We start from the raw sequence: 16,279 nt of genomic DNA, 5'->3' as shown, positions 1-16,279 counted from the left end.
CGGGTTGACCCATTAACAATTTGTGTTAAGTTAAAAGAATCACATATAGATTTAAAACTATCAGAAGCAGAGGATAACCAATCCCAGTTCAAACCCCCTGTGAAAAGTATCTCATTGAAATCTAAAGTCAAAAGCTGTTTATTCAATGATGATAAAGTCTCACTACTAGCAGAGGGTGGTCTATAGCAGCCTACGATGGTGAGAAAGTGGCCATTTTGAAGCTCCAACTTCAGAGCAAGAAATTCAAATTGACTGCTAAGAGAAAGACATGATTGAACAGCAACATGAAATTTCTGTTTGACATATATTGCTATGCCACCACCTTTTCTGGGGCGGTCACAGCGATAAACATTGTATCCTTTAATAGCAATGTCTTTGTCTGTGATGGATTTCTTTAGCCAAGTTTCAGATAGGACAAGAATGTCAGTATCAGTAGATTTAACCCAGATTTTAATTAGGTCAAGTTTTGGCAATAGACTTCTAACATTTAGGTGTAAAACACCAAGCCCTGATCTGGATTTAAAATCAGTCGGAGTACTTAGACAATTTATATCTGGGCCAGGGTTGAGTTCAATATTCCCAGACAGTAAAAGCAAAAGAAATATAAGAATTTTTTTCTTCACTGAGAATGTAGGTACTGGTTGAGTAGAATTATGCCTATTCCTTCGACTAATAGGACTTGGTGGATAAGAATGAAACGATAGCAACCAGTCATATGCACTAAATAATACAACAAAGTGAGGCAAAATGGTATCATCAGTACAATGCATGGTCTGGGTGGGACAGAACTTGAAAAAAATAGTATCCCATCCTGTGCTTTTTATGGGAAACCAATAATAAGTAAGTATAAAACAGTCTTCCTCATATTCAATGGGATGCCAACTATTCCCAACCACTTCAAGTTCGCTGATGGTAGGCGGAGACAAAAAAGCCAGAAGAGCAAACACTACATTTGCCATGATGAAAATCACTAGTCAAGTGCAGCTAGCTGTTGCAGGGCTAGTGGAGGCTAGCTGGAGGCTAGCTGCTGCAGGGCTGGTGGAGGCTTGCTGCTGCAGGGCTGGTGGAGGCTAGCTGCTGCAGGGCTGGTTGAGGCTAGCTGCTGCAGGGCTAGTGGAGGCTAGCTGCTGCAGGGCTAGTGGAGGCTAGCTGGAGGCTAGCTGCTGCAGGGCTGGTGGAGGCTTGCTGCTGCAGGGCTAGTGGAGGCTAGCTGGAGGCTAGCTGCTGCAGGGCTGGTGGAGGCTTGCTGCTGCAGGGCTGGTGGAGGCTAGCTGCTGCAGGGCTGGTTGATGCTAGCTGCTGCAGGGCTAGTGGAGGCTAGCTGCTGCAGGGCTGGTGGAGGCTTGCTGCTGCAGGGCTGGTGGAGGCTTGCTGCTGCAGGGCTGGTGGAGGCTTGCTGCTGCAGGGCTGGTGGAGGCTAGCTGCTGCAGGGCTGGTGGAGGCTAGCTGCTGCAGGGCTAGTGCAGTTACTAATTCAATTACTTTTTGGGGAAAGTAACTAGTAACTATAACTAATTACTTTTTTAGAGTAACTTGCCCAACACTGGAAATATCACAATATTTATGAATCATCATCAAAGTCAACTTAACTACCAATTCTGCCATACTGTATGTAGAGGACATACATAGGATCGAAATATTGTTCCCTCATACCCAAAGTGTGTGCAAACAAGACAAGTTAAAATGATAATGATATAAAGTATGACCCAGCTAAGGGGCCAGGAAGACAAAAACAAGGCACATAAGGTACAGACAAGGAACTTAAATGTATGTACATCATACATTATGCTGCAAATATGGTGGGTCCACATTATGATTACTACATTATTATTATTAGGCCTAACCTATTAATATGCTTAACCTCGGATCCCATGCATTAAGTTACAGTTGAGGCCAACAATGTTAAGAGCAGAAGTGACAAAGCTCAGTTTAAAAGATTTTCGAAAGCTTGCGGGAGGCGGCGGCACACCGTCTCTGCATGCATTGCAGGGCTTCTTACATACCGTAGCTGACAATGAATGGGAAGCGTGGAAAACCTGTGGACACTTGCCCCGGCTTCCATTAGAGGCCGGCCGTTATTTACCTCCGCAGGGCTGTACGCTTAGCTTTTTCACTAGGAGCACAGGTGCTCCTAAATGAAAAAAATTGTGTTTGCTTACCTTGTAATCCTCCCTGTATGGCTCCTTGGTCAGCATGGTCTCCCACAGGCCACTGTAGGACTTGTCCTTGAAGTTTTGACTGACCAAGATCTTCAGTCCCTGCCACTCGTCCTGAACAGCCGCAAGGTCACACCCTGATCTGTAGAGATTTAACAGAGGGAGTTAGCAAATACCCAAACATCATTGTTTGCATCACATGGCACAGCAGTGCAAAATACATTCTTACCTCTCAAGAGGCTCTCTGAAATGCCTCATCAAGTCTGCCTCACCATCATCACCAAAGGTCAGAAGGCTGCCCTGGTCATCTGGCCATGTGTCATGGTTGAAGACTTTGAAGGCCTGCACCGGGGTCTTGACTTCAGCCTCATCATTCAGGAGCACACCAAACCTGGCTTTTAGCTCAGTCACACCGATGTGGATGGCCGCCTCCATGTGCTTCTTCAGCAGGGAATGGGTGAGGTCTGTGAGACCTGTCAGATTCCCCTTCAGTGGTATTCCCTTTGAGAGAGACACACACAATCACACACAATTGATTTAAAGACTGCATTTCTCCAAATCTTTAAATCAAATAGACCTACACTAATTCTCATATAGTGACTGATTCTCACACTTCTGCTCTAAACATTTGTTTCCCTTAGATCCTAACAAACTCATCCTAACACCTGGAATCTGCACTCATCATCATCTCCATGCTGAGAAAGCATGGTCTGGATCTTCTCCAGCATGCCTCCTGACTTTGCCCTAGACTTAAGTCCTTCTAGTCTGGTCACAGTCTTCCTCAGCTCTGACGTAGCTTGGGGGAGGATCAGGTCATTTCTCTGCAGGGTCAGGCTAAGTGAAGACAACTCCTCGAACAGGTCAGAGAGAAAATGGCAGAATACACAAAAAAGTGCACTCTCCATTCCTCTCTTTACCCATGTAGTAGTGAGTAGATCAGTACAAAATAAGTGTTGTATTCCTAGCAACCTCCTCACCTGCTAGTCATTCAAGTCTGAAATGTAATTTGACTCGAACCTATTTTTTTTAGCTTCATGTTTTGTGTAAAACTGACCTTTGCCCATCCTTGAACCTCCACTGAACCTGCAACAGCCAGGTGCTCCATGTGCCGCAGAACAATGGAGTACTGGCCATGGTCTATGGCGAGGTCCTTGTCTGCTCCATGTCGCAGGAACACTTTGAGGGCCCTGAAGCCAAAATATAGTAAAAAAAACTATCCACCTTCTTTTTCTTCTCCTCTCTGTTACACAAGTAGTTGGTGTGTCTGTGTCAGTGTTCGTCTTACTGACAAATAATTTAGTGTGTGTGCACACACGCATGTGACAAATGTGCATATATGTCTGCTACCACATAATCAATTTTTTCAGTTACAAACCTGTGTGGCATGCAGTGGATAGGGATAATATACTCCCCTGCCTCTCTTTGCAGGAGAGCAATCACTCCTCCACCGTGGCCCATATTCACTGAGGCACCATCTGCCCCGAAGCTGATCAGCTTCTTCATCCATGACTCTCCATCGTCCTCTGGGCAAACTGCATTGAATGCAGCCTTGGTTGCATCCAGAACACCTTGAAGGACACCACAAAAACAATAAGACTTTTGTAGCCTTAAAACAAACAAGATAGTGACTCAATTATGCATTTATTAAACTATACAAAAATAAAAGGTTACTATCTAGCTGCTAGAGTGACCACCTACCAATGGCATGGGAGTTGTTACAACCCAACAGTACGAAAGAGTCTAGGGACAGAAGGGAAGCAACAAAGCACGTGAACGGTTGGCTAGTCAGCCATTTATTTAAACACAACAAGAACAAAAGAACAGTAACTGGGCTACAGTCCGCCACAAACACACGGTGAGCAGTAAGCTCCAAGCAGACAGAACAAAAGCAGGTGTCAGGCCTGCACGGGGTTTTAGACTAGTTAGTGGCCCTCCAAAATAAAAGTACAAAACAAAACAAAACCACTCTTCAACTAGTCTAAATCCCCCTCACTTTCTTTACCTATTCTTACCCGTTTTTCGAAAAAGAATAAAAAAATACCTTACTTTACTTACCTACTCTGTATCACCTGCATGAACAAATCACAAACAAAAGTGCACACAACAGGAGGTACCACAACTCACACAACAAAGCAGTCGTAGTAGACTCTATGTTCAAATTTTACAAAGACAATTTATGTCGCAATGGTTCGAACAAGTTGGCGTGTCTGATCAAGTTAAATCACAGATCGCGCCGCACCAACACAAGAGATGCTCTTTTATGGACCAGCAGCAATGAGGCTCCACCAAACTCCACTGACGAGCCGATTGTCCACACCTGCAGCAGGAGGAGACGGAGGCGGGGCGCAGAGGGAGTTCCCAGACACCTTCCATGACATCACGGGGATCCCTCTCATCAGGAGACAAGCAGCATAGAAGAAAAAACACACGCTATGCCCCACAACAAACTCAGAACGCCGACAGCCGTAACACTTCCCCACCTAAGTACGAAACACGCATGTTTCTGTACCTCAACACCAAAACAAAAACAAAACTGTTACATACGAGACAGTGCATCGGCTACGATGTTGTCAGATCCCTTCTTGTGCTTAATCACCAGGTTGCGATCCTGTACCTGCAACGCCCAGCGCATGAGTCGCTGATTATGATTATACATACGCGAAAGGAAGGTCAGAGGATTGTGGTCAGTGTAAACTGTCAGAGGCAGACTAGAGGACCCGACATACACCTCGAAATGCTGCAGAGCCCACAGCAAAGCCAGCGTTTCCTTCTCGATTGTTGAATACCTACCTTGATGAGTATTGAAATTGCGAGAGAAGAAGCTGACTGGGTGCTCTACAGCATTTGGGTCATCCTGCAGCAGAACGGCACCAGCACCGACAAACGGTTTTCCAAAATCAGGGGCAGCTAGTACTGGGGCGTGACACAAGAGAGCTTTAACGCTCTCAAATGCGCGTTGGCACTCTGGGGTCCATTTGAACGGCATTTTGGGACTAGTGAGACTAGTCAGAGGGTGTACTACCTCAGAAAAGTTTCTGCAGAAGGTTCGGTAGTACCCGGTCATACCTAAAAACCTTCTGAGCTCACGCTGGGTGGTGGGGGCCGGAAACTCGTTAATGGCTCTCACCTTCTCCTCAATAGGCCGAACTTGACCTTGCCCAACCTGCCTGCCTAAATACGTCACGGTGCCCTTCCCAAACTCACACTTCACACCAGGTTTAGAGTGAGGGAAGCACGCGCAAGACGGGAGAAAACCTGTCGCAACGTTTTAAGGTGATCTACCCAGGACACAGAATGCACAATCAAGTCATCCAAATACGCGTTACAGTTGACTACACCTGCTAGAACCGTATTCACAAGCCGCTGGAAAGTTGCTGGAGCATTACACATGCCAAACGCCATCACCGTGTACTGCAAAAAATGATCGGGGGTTACAAAGGCAGATATCTCTGACGCGCGCGCCGTCAGAGGCACCTGCCAGTACCCTTTTAACAGATCTAACTTGCTTACATATCTTGCAGCACCGAGTGTATCAATACAATCTTCCATCCGTGGAAGCGGGTAGGAGTCTAACACAGTCGCCGCATTCACTTTCCGAAAATCAGTTATGAACCACGGTGTACCATCCGGCTTTCCCTCCAACAAACACGGTGAGCTCCACGCCGATGAACTGGGTTCGGCCAGTCCATTACTGAGAAGATATTTGCATTCTTTACGCATCAGCTCACGTTTAACGGGATTGACGCGGTACGGGGCCTGTTTGATAGGACGTGCATTTCCTACGTCAATATCATGGGAAAGCACAGTTGTTTGAGAGGGCACATCACCAAAGAGACAAGGATACTCGGAGACAAGTTCTACAAGTTCACGCGTTTGTGTGCAAGACAAACGGCTCCCCCACAGCGGGTATTAGATGTAGCGGGGCCGGCGGAATGACTTGGTTGGGCTTTCCGGCTAATTGACAGACATGACAGGTTCGGCAGTGTGCAGCTACGTCAGATTTTAACCCTGGCCAGAAAAAGTGTTTCAACACAAGATTGTAGGTCTTGTGGACACCCAGATGACCGGCCCATCTGCTCTCGTGAGCCAAAAGCAAAACATGCTCACGGTAGCATAACATGACTGACTAGGGCTGGGCGATAAAACGATAATGATATGTATCGCAATAGACACGTGATCAATATAAGTAGAAAATACATTCGATAGAACGTTTGATAATTACACTGAGCTCCATTAGAAAAAAAAACAGGAAGAATACCCCCAGAACCGCAAGGCATTCTGGGGGATGTAGGCATAGGAAGGGCTTTAACCTCTCTCCCCGCCCAGCTAAGCAAGGTTGGTGGCATCAACAAACTCACTCGCGCTTTGGTAACCTAGCAACAACCTGTTGAGTGAAATGCGGATAAAAGAGGAAAGATCCCCGCCCCGCCCTCCCTAACGGGACCCCGCGTCCCCCTGAAAGTGAAGTTAATTTTATGTTATATATAACGGTCTCAACTTCCTGTAAAGCAGATATCTACGTTCATATCTACACATAAACCGATTCTGGCGAGCATGCAAATGTTAGCTCCGCTAGCGTAGACAGGCTAACATATTACCTGACATGGTTGTCGTAGGTTGGGTTGATATCAATGCCGTTCTTCTTGTGCAGTGTGATAAGTGGCCCAAACTTGATAAATGGCTCTTCCTCCTTGGCGATGAAGTAGGCGATGTTCATTTTGATCTTGAGCTGCCTCCTCATCTCCACCTCGGAAATCATCACCTGCCTATCCAGGGCTGCGGTCACCGTCGAGGCTGGTTTGTTTTGTCGCATCATGCAACTGTCTCTGCAGGCGATGTGCCGCTTGGAGTGGTTGTGTTTTGTGAGGCTGTCTTTTTTTAAATGGGGGTTTCCAGTCACAAACGCCGAATTACCTGCCTGCTTCTGCCCTTTGCAATATTTACAGAACATGAGGTTGTTCTCAAACTCTAGCCAAGGGGTTTGATCCAATCCGATTTAAATTTGTAAACTTTGCTAGCACTGTCGGTAGCACTAACGTTAGTGCTAACGCTAACTGTTGCCATCTCCTCTGGCTCGACACTGTCAGTTATCCCAGATTCCACATTTTCTCTCACATTTCTTTCACAAATGTCCCTCTGGTTCCACTTTGTTTTTTTTGAAAATACGACTCGATTTTCTTCATTTTTCACCGTCAGTCAACTTTCTTGCTACGCTCGAGTATCCGACTGATAACACTGCGTGAGCTACGTCAGTGAGTGGCGCTGAGTGCAGCTTGTGCGTCTGAGACGTCATCACGTGTCATCATGAGAGTTCTGTGTTTTGGCGGCGTGTGAAAAAGAAGTTGAAGGCTATGACTTGTTGATTTGTATACAGATGCGCGCAAATTTTACTCTACTTTGATCCACTTTGTATGGATTTATTTTAGGAGCAAAATGCGAATGAAAGGGTTGAAATCCGTACTCGCACTTGTGCTCCCTTTTTATTTTTTCTACTTGCACAATCTATTTTTAGGCGCATATGCGAGTAAAATGCTCGCACTGTACAGCCCTGCTCCGCCGACAGCGAGACCGGCCAATGTTAGAGACTGGCTGGTAATAGAATACAGGCCAGTATTAGAGGATTTACGGTAGCTTACTTCAGCTTTAACTTTCATGCTAGTTTGCGGAAAAATCAGCGCGCCCATCAAATGACAGCACATATTTCGAGCTTTCCACAGAAATAAGTTACATGTCTGTGAGGCAACTTCTCGCGGAGAAATACGGCTCTGAAATTACTTACGAGTTGCTACAGTTATAGGCTAATGTTAGCTTACTTCAACTTTGACTTTAATCCTAATTTAAAAAATCAGCAAGTCTTATCAGTCAAATTACACACACTATTCACAAATAATTATTTAATAACTATCCTGAAACACACGTTGCTATTACACAATTTTGCTACTTTCAACATCAAATATTTACTAAAATCAAGAAAACCATCCGATTGAATGCACTATGATATGATTAGCAACAATGAGATTTCATTTTTTAGAAAAAATAACAATTACCTTAATTGTCTTGTTCGTGCTCAAAAATGTCGTTTCCTCCTCTTCGACAATGCAAGCTGTGCATGGGTGTGAGTCAGTACAAACGTGAAGACGAAGCTATTTCTTCTTCTGCACCTTCTCTAACTGCAATTTACCTCCATGAGGGGTATTATCGCCACCTCCTGTTCATTATTCCATGTGACAACTCAGACTCTCTGAGTAAGTTAACTTAAATGGTGAATAATACCATTTCTGTGAGCTAGTGCCACCTTTGTGTTCACAACACTTAGCCACTGATAGTAAACTCAACATTTTGGTTAAAATCTAGTAAACTTACTTTGTTATTTCTAGTAAGGTATACTGTTTGCTTTTACAGTTGACCATGGTCATCATGGTAACAGTTATAAAAGTGTTCATGAAGCTGTTCATATTGTTCAGCAAACGTTCACCGCATCAGTTTAAGACCGGCAGCCTCCCTCGCTCCCTCTCTGTGATTCTGGGTGTAATGTATTGATAAACCACTGGGGGTGCTGTTGTAAAGTGTGAGCCAATCCCAGCTGTCATTGGGCGAAGGCAGGGTACACCCTTGAAAGGTAACCAGTCTATCACAGGGCTGACATGTAGAGACAGACAGGTAACCAGTCTATCACAGGGCTGACATGTAGAGTAGGTTTGGGCCGGTTTAAGCATTTTCAAACCAGTCTGATACTAAGCCAAAGATCAGACTGAACTGGATATACTGACCTTTCCCACTAGGTATCGCACTTGCCACCGCAGACCCTCCCAAGTGATACATTCGTTTTTTTTAAACAGAAGATTCAGATATTTACAAAACATCCTGGCTTTGCGGAACAAGAGAGATGGATATGGCACCGCAAGCCGCGTGACGTATTCAATGAGCGTCGGAATTCCAATTAGCCTGTGGCTTCAAAACAACTGGTGAACTTTTGGTCGTTGCATATTTAGAATCTTCAACCACAAAGCCAAGTTGCTGTACATCATATACATGTTGCTGCATACAACGGCGGCCTCGTTCGAGGTTTAATGAAGAGTAAAAATTGATAACTCAGAGATTAAGACTAATTAATCATAAATTATTGTAAATGTTTGTAACAGTAAGGTAAACTGGAAAAATAGAGACTGTATAATTTATTCTTGTTTGTGTAATTTGATTGACTGCATGTATCCGTCAGTGTCACCTGTTGCGATTGGCCGCTGGTAAGGAAGAGCCCGGGAGGGAAGGGGCTTAAGGAGGAAGGGCGGGAAGACGCTAGAGAGGAGAGAGAGGATGGCGGCAAGTAGCAGTAAACGGAGATAGCAAACTTTTGGAAATATTCTCGTTAATTGGTTAAAGGATGTTTGATTTTTACGCTACGTCTGTTGGGGCGCGGTGAATGTGATGGTATGTGGCTGACTTTTGCTCGCGTTCTGGAAAGTGAGAGTCGGCTACTACGGAGTCCCTTAAAACAAAACAAAATTGCGGAGTGAAGAACTCCGCAACTCCTATAATTTTGCGGTTCAGGCCTTTCACAAACCGTAGGAAAGTAAAAATGATAATTAATCAATTAAATCGAAAAAATCGCCCAGCCCAACTCCAATGGTGCGGTTTAGCCCCGTCCCTTGAACCGAATCGGTGAAACCGGAAATCGGCCCAACGCTAATGTAGACAGACAGACGCCAGTCTATCACAGGGCTGACATGTAGAAACAGACAGGTTCCTTTCTTGCATGTCTGTGGAATTTGGGAGGAAGCCGGAGAACCTGGAGAGAACATGCAAATTCCACACAGAAGGAACCCGAACAGGACTTGAACCCAGTACCCTCTCACTGTGAGGTGACAGAGCTAACTACACCAGGGTGCAGCCCTCTAACATACATATTGTGTTTTAATATTTCTGACATGTTACTGTTACTCAGGTATAACTACAGTTTGGAGGACCATAAACCACTTGAAGTTGGACTAACAACGGAGCAGCAGAGCAACATGGCCGTCTTCAAGCCTGACAATGTTGAAGAGTTCTATGAGATCGGTGAAGTTCTGGGCAGGTTTGTATGCATCAACCACATTGGGTTAGAAATAAAACAATATCGATGGTTTTCAGATATCATTTGACTGTGCTTAACCAAATGGTTAAACTGTGTGCATGGTCAATAAACTTAAACGGGAAAAGCCATAATTTGAACAGTTTTATTAGGCAATCAATGTTCCATACCCCATAGTCTTAAAATGGCTAACCATTTAGATTCACAAGGTGTGCTCATTTTATCTGAATACTGCCCGTTTGGACGTTTTCAGAGATGCTATCACAGTTGCAGGACACATCTAAGTCACAGCTCCTCACCGTCACAACAGCAATGAAAAATACACTCTGGTTCAGGTAAAACAACCAAGGATAGACTTTCCCGATAGTGAAGGTAGGAAACCTGCAAACACATATATGATGATAGATGAAAGATATTGAATGATGTTACTATTCTAATTCAGTGTACCCTAAAATAACTTACAAAGGGCCCAAAGCAGCTTTACTACTTACTGTGTACCTAGCTTACTCGATACTTAGCTGCCGATTCAACTAGATACCTTGCTAACTAGATACTTAGCTGTTGAGCTAACAAAATAGGCCAAACCAGCTAATTAGTTACATGGCTGCCTAGCTAACTAGATACCTAGCTAACTAGATACTTGGCTGCCTAGCTAACTAGATACATGGCTGTCTAGCTAACTAGAGCTAACTAGATACTTGGCTGCCTAGCTAAATAGATACTTGGCTGCCTAGCTAATTAGATAATTGGCTGCCTAGCTAAGTAGATACCGAGCTAACTAGCCAGACCTCTGCATCTTCTCTCATACAAGAATCACCCTTTTCTTTTGTACTAGTCACATGACTACCGAGAACAGTCGGAGGGTGGTCTGGCGCCGTGGGTCAGGACTATATTATCAGTGTTAGGCTATAGGTGTTTTCCAAGTTATTATGGCAAAAACATCCAAGGGATTTTCAAACTGTTTCTGTCATCCTTTTGAAGAAAAATAATTACAACCTTATTCACGCTTACACACCGGCTCCAAAACTTTCGTCTGTCAAAAGACTTTTCGGAACGGTTTTGATTTTCTGCGTTTTTCGCATCAGTCCAAAACATGTTTAGAGGTTGTTTTTTTTTACCACTCAGAGCCACCGCAGAGCCCACAAAAATCCAAAATAACAACAAATCCACCTCGTCACTCAAAGCGTGACACTGTCACAGTTAAAAAGAATTGGTGGCGTTTTCCTGGTAATTCCCTGGTAAAATACTAGGTGTGGTGTGTGAGCGTGTGCACAGGTTGGAACACGCCCTGTGTGAAGCGGCGCTCCGCTCGGTCGTAGTTTTATGACCCGGTCGTTTGCTTCGGTGGGCCGAGCAGCCCTCCTCCCCACCCCGGCAGTCACAAACCGAAGCAGTGAGGAGTCAGAAATGATCATAATACTGCCTATAATATTACAAAGGGCATTTCAAGTTTATTTAATGATTAAGGTTATTATTATGATTCCTTGTTTGTGTTGAGATTTAAAGAAAGAAAAAACATTGACCTTTATCTTATAGTCATTTACATAATGTGTTAAGAAATAACCAATATATATGGGAACTATCAAGAAAAGGTGTATTATTGTGGTGCCAAAAAGTGCAGGGAAAATGTTTGGGTGTACCTAAATGATGTGCTGGTGCACCAGTGAGACCAATGTAAAAACTTAGTCTGGAGCCCTGTACTTATTTGATCGTAAATTTCATACAACCACATATCATATTAAGACTTTTGTCAAACAGTGCCCCTGGAGGTGGAGAGTGGTACTGCAGCACAGGAGAGGGAGAGAGGCTTCCAAAGCAAAAACACACAACATGATAAAACATTCAGATGAAGTCCTTTGAGAAGTTGATGAGGGAAAGCTGCTAAATCAGGAAAAGACACCACTAACTGTAAAAACAATGTCACTCTCACTGTCGGACTGCTTTTCCTTTCTGTCCACTTCACGTTACTGAGAAATGCGGTAAAATAATAATTAAGTTCTTTAGTACTTTCAGTCACAGCTCAGAGTGGAACTGTGCAGCTGGTGAGCGGTTCGTGTCCTGCCTTGATATTCTTTTCGGGCCGGACAGACGGACAATTCTTGCCATGTAGTTAGGTAGTTAAAGAAAAGCACACGTGTGACTTGTGTTTGTCCCCTTCCAGTGGGAACTTTGGTCAGGTTCGACAGGTCTGTGAGCGGTCCACTCGGACATGTTGGGCAGCCAAGTTCCTGAAGATCAGGAAGAATGTGTGCAGCCGTCTGGGTGTGGTCCGGAGCCGCGTGGAGCAGGAGGTGGAGATCCTGCAGACTGTCCAACATCCAAACATCGTGACCCTCAAAGATGTCTTTGAGAGCCGAGCGGAGGTGGTGCTCATCCTGGAGCTGTGAGTTCAGTCTCATCCAGTCTATTTTTACTGAGTCGACTTGTGTACGGTAGTCACTCTCCTGTATACTTGTCACAAGTACGGGAGACATACTCGGTTTGTTTTATGTTTCAGTGTTAGTGGAGGGGAGCTGTTTGACTTCATTGCTGAGAAGGAGAACCTGCTGGAGTCTGAGGCCATTGAGTTCATGAAACAGATCCTGGAGGGACTGGGATTCATGCACAGCAAGAACATCGGGCACTTCGACCTCAAGGTACTAGGACACACACAAGGACACTGACACTGCTATGCTTCCTGTTGATGGTTAGATACACAATGTTCTTGTCTTTGTATTCAGCCCGAAAACATCATGTTGTCAGACAGAGTGAATCCACATCCCAACATCAAACTCATTGACTTTGGCCTGGCCCACCGGTTTCACCAGGGGGAGGAGTACAGGAGCACCAGTGGAACTCCACAGTACATTGGTGAGGATGTTTCTTTACTTATTGTAATATTCAATCAATCACAAACACTAAGAGCTGCTGGTACAACTCAATACAGGACTATATTATTTTGTATAGTATTTGTCCTTCCCAACATCGACTGCGGCAACATTTTCATTTCATTAATTGTCCATATGTTATAATTTTCTCCAAACCTGTACAGTAAAATGACTTAAAAGTTGACATGAGAGTTTAAAAATGAGGGCATGTTCAATGTTCTATAATATCATTACCTTTACAGTAATGTGAAGGGAAACTGCTTCAGATTGTTTTTGGCAATAGTCAGGAATAGGCTTGGAGCAGGAACGGAGCTACCGTGGGGGTAAGGGGGGGGCGGCCTCCCCAGGCCCCCACGCAAATGGGGCCCCCTATTTCTTGTTTCGCTCTTCGGAACAAGCCTGTCTAACAAAGTGGGTTAGTACATATTGTTTTCGACATAGGCTTGCGTTGCTTGGCTCATTAACAGTGACTCATTTTGCTCCTCTACCACAAAGCAGGATTTATACTTAGCAAGGTAACTTATGTACTTTACTCAAGGTTTTCAGTACCACAATGGCATTAACTTCTTACCAGGGTTAATTACGTATATGTTCAACATCTGTCACGTTCCACAAAACCAAGGGCAGGCAAAAACTGCTTGCAGGTCAGATGCAGTTAAGTATTAATGGATAAGGGGCATTCAAGCCAGGCAGTCAATCAGCGAAGCAAACGGATCCAGTAGGGGCCGGCAAAAGGGGAAGGCCAAAATCCAACAGGCAGGTCACAACTCGAACAGGCAGGATCAGAATGGAATACAGAATGCTGGAGAGCTAGGCAGCAGGATAATTGAAAGCACACAAGCAAGTCCACCTCTGAATGGATCAAATACCCCAAATGAAGGTTTTGGAGTGGCCTAGTCAAGGTTGTGACTTAAATCCCACTGAAATGTTGTGGTGTGACCTTAAAGGGACAGTAATGTGGCTGAATTAAACTATTCTTCAAAGAGGAATAGGCCAACATTCCTCCACAGCGATGTAAAAGACTCAGTTAGTTATTACAAACGTTTGGTTGCAGTTGTGGCTGCTGGGTGGTGCAACCAGCTGTTTAGGGGGGCGATTACTTTTTCACAGGGCTGATATAGGTTTGGAATAATTCATTACCTTTAATAAATGGAATAATCATATAAAAACTTTATTTTGTGTTCACTCACATTGTCTTTGTCTTATATTAAAATTAGTTGGTTATGTGAAATATTTAAGTGTGAAAAATATGCAAAAAAATGAAGGAAGGAACGGGGCAAATACTTTTCATAGCACTGTATGTATAGACAAGTATTTATAAGTTCAGTTCTCTGTCTCTGGTCTCAAGTCTTAATTCACAGAGATTCCTCTGAAGAACATTCAAAGCAGATTACAGTTTCTCAGTCGCAGCTAAGAAAGAGGCAGAACTATACATAATGGAGTCGTCTGCATAGAAATTACACATTATATTTATTTATTAGTATGAATTGTAAATGAAATAAGACCTAATATGGTGCCTTGTGGGACATTATTTCATTAAAAAGCTTGAAACCAAAACCAGAAACCTGTCCTGTTTTGGTTTATAATATTATCCAGAGGTGCTCGGTGGATTTCACCAAGCTGGATTCACTGGATCTAGCAAGACCCACGTGGGCTGGTTTACCACAGCTGGATAAGCCCTAAATAAGCAATTGTGTTGTGATTTACTTGCAATAAATGGATAAAAAAGAGGCAGAAATAACTATATAATGATGACGATTTGTAAAAAGTCAGAAGTCATGGTTTGTTCGGTCCTGCAAGTTGATAAGCAAACAACTTTTAAAATGCTGGTTTTCTGAATTAAGTTTGGATCAATTGGAGGTAGGCTATGCTAACATTGTAGCTGCTCCATCAAGACTTAATGTGAAATATTTCAAAAAGCACAAATAAGTGAATGAAACCAATTTCTTGTGTTTGCCTCATTCGTGTCACGTCAATTCACATCTAGTCTAGATAACAGGAAGTGAAGGCTCGGGATCAACACACGGAGGAAGGAAGTCAGACTTGACTCCTCCCCTTCTGCTTTCTGTGTCTCCGTTCTCAAACTCCCTTCCAATCGGGAAACAGCAGCAGCAACCTCAATTCAATTCAATTCAATTCAATTTTATTTATAGTGTCAAATCACAACAGAAGTCATCTCAGGACACTTAACACATTGAGCAGGACTGGAAAACGCTCAAAATTTCAAGAGTCAACACAATTTCAAAGTCCCAACATCACCCAGGGGCAAGCGCTACAGCGACAGTGGCGAGAAAAAACTGCCTTAATAGGCTTTTAGGCAGAAATCTCGTGCAGCCCAGGCCCTTGGGTTCCAACTGCATTTGGTGTTGGTAGTATGGTAGTAGTAGCATTAACAGTAGTGGTGGTATTAACAGAAGCAATAGTATCAACAGTAGTAGTCCATGGCAGCAGGCACAGCCACACCGAGATGGATCCATCCCAACCACGTCGCCGTAGACCAGAAAGCAGGAGTAGTTGAGCAGTCACACAGCGGGCAGGTGGAACTACAATGTGGTGTTTCCAGCATCAGGCCAGTTAGCAGTCTGCATCGGTCAGGACCTCAGTGGACTCTGCTGGACCAGAAAGCATAGCCAGACTCCCGGGAGTGATCCCGGGAGTAGTCAAGTTAGTGACAGTAGAGATGCCGATTTTAGTCAATTACTTTAATTAAAAATACAGGCGGTAAGAGGCAAACAAGACCACAACATCGGTGCAGTCCGGATCAGGTTCCACCACGGTCCAGGGAGACCTGCTAGGCAAGAGAGCACAGGGACTCCGGGGGAACATACACAGAGAGAGCGAGAGAGAGAGAGAGAGAGAGGCTCAGTGTGCCACTATAATCCCCCAGCAGTCTAGGCCTATAGCAGGGATTTAATCTTGATCAAGAGGAGAATTCACAGAGCAACATGCTGGTCTGTTACTAAGTGTAGACTCAAAGTGTTGTGAGACGAACATGATATTTATCCATCTTCTTGTGGGTGTGTTTTCACTCAGTTCACAGGGATGGAAGTCGTAAACTCCGATGTTTATCTAAACCTTGCATGGGTCGCAAACCCCACCTGGGTCATAAACCACACCCATGTCGCAAAACACACATGGGTTGCAAAACACACACAAATGGCCACAGGTCACAGGTCACAGGACACATT

At 44.2% G+C, this 16,279-nt stretch overlaps 1 protein-coding gene across 4 annotated transcripts in view; it reads left to right on the top strand.

Moving 5' to 3' along the window:
* The window catches only part of LOC311027554 (death-associated protein kinase 2), a 64,491-nt gene that overhangs the window by 34,543 nt on the left and 13,669 nt on the right, over positions 1-16,279 (top strand). For all 4 annotated transcript variants that reach the window (XM_084031608.1, XM_084031611.1, XM_084031610.1 and 1 more), the window contains 4 exons: positions 10,099-10,227; positions 12,386-12,607; positions 12,722-12,860; positions 12,945-13,074. In XM_084031608.1, the coding sequence (XP_083887734.1) occupies positions 10,099-10,227; positions 12,386-12,607; positions 12,722-12,860; positions 12,945-13,074 (620 nt within the window). The remainder of the gene's footprint in view (positions 1-10,098; positions 10,228-12,385; positions 12,608-12,721; positions 12,861-12,944; positions 13,075-16,279) is intronic.

This window comes from Eutrigla gurnardus, assembly GCF_963514095.1.
Source record: "Eutrigla gurnardus genome assembly, chromosome: 17".
NCBI classification, from domain to species: Eukaryota; Metazoa; Chordata; class Actinopteri; order Perciformes; family Triglidae; genus Eutrigla; species Eutrigla gurnardus.
The sequence above is the reverse complement of the archived record's forward strand: the minus strand, read 5'-3'. Positions and strand labels throughout refer to the sequence as shown.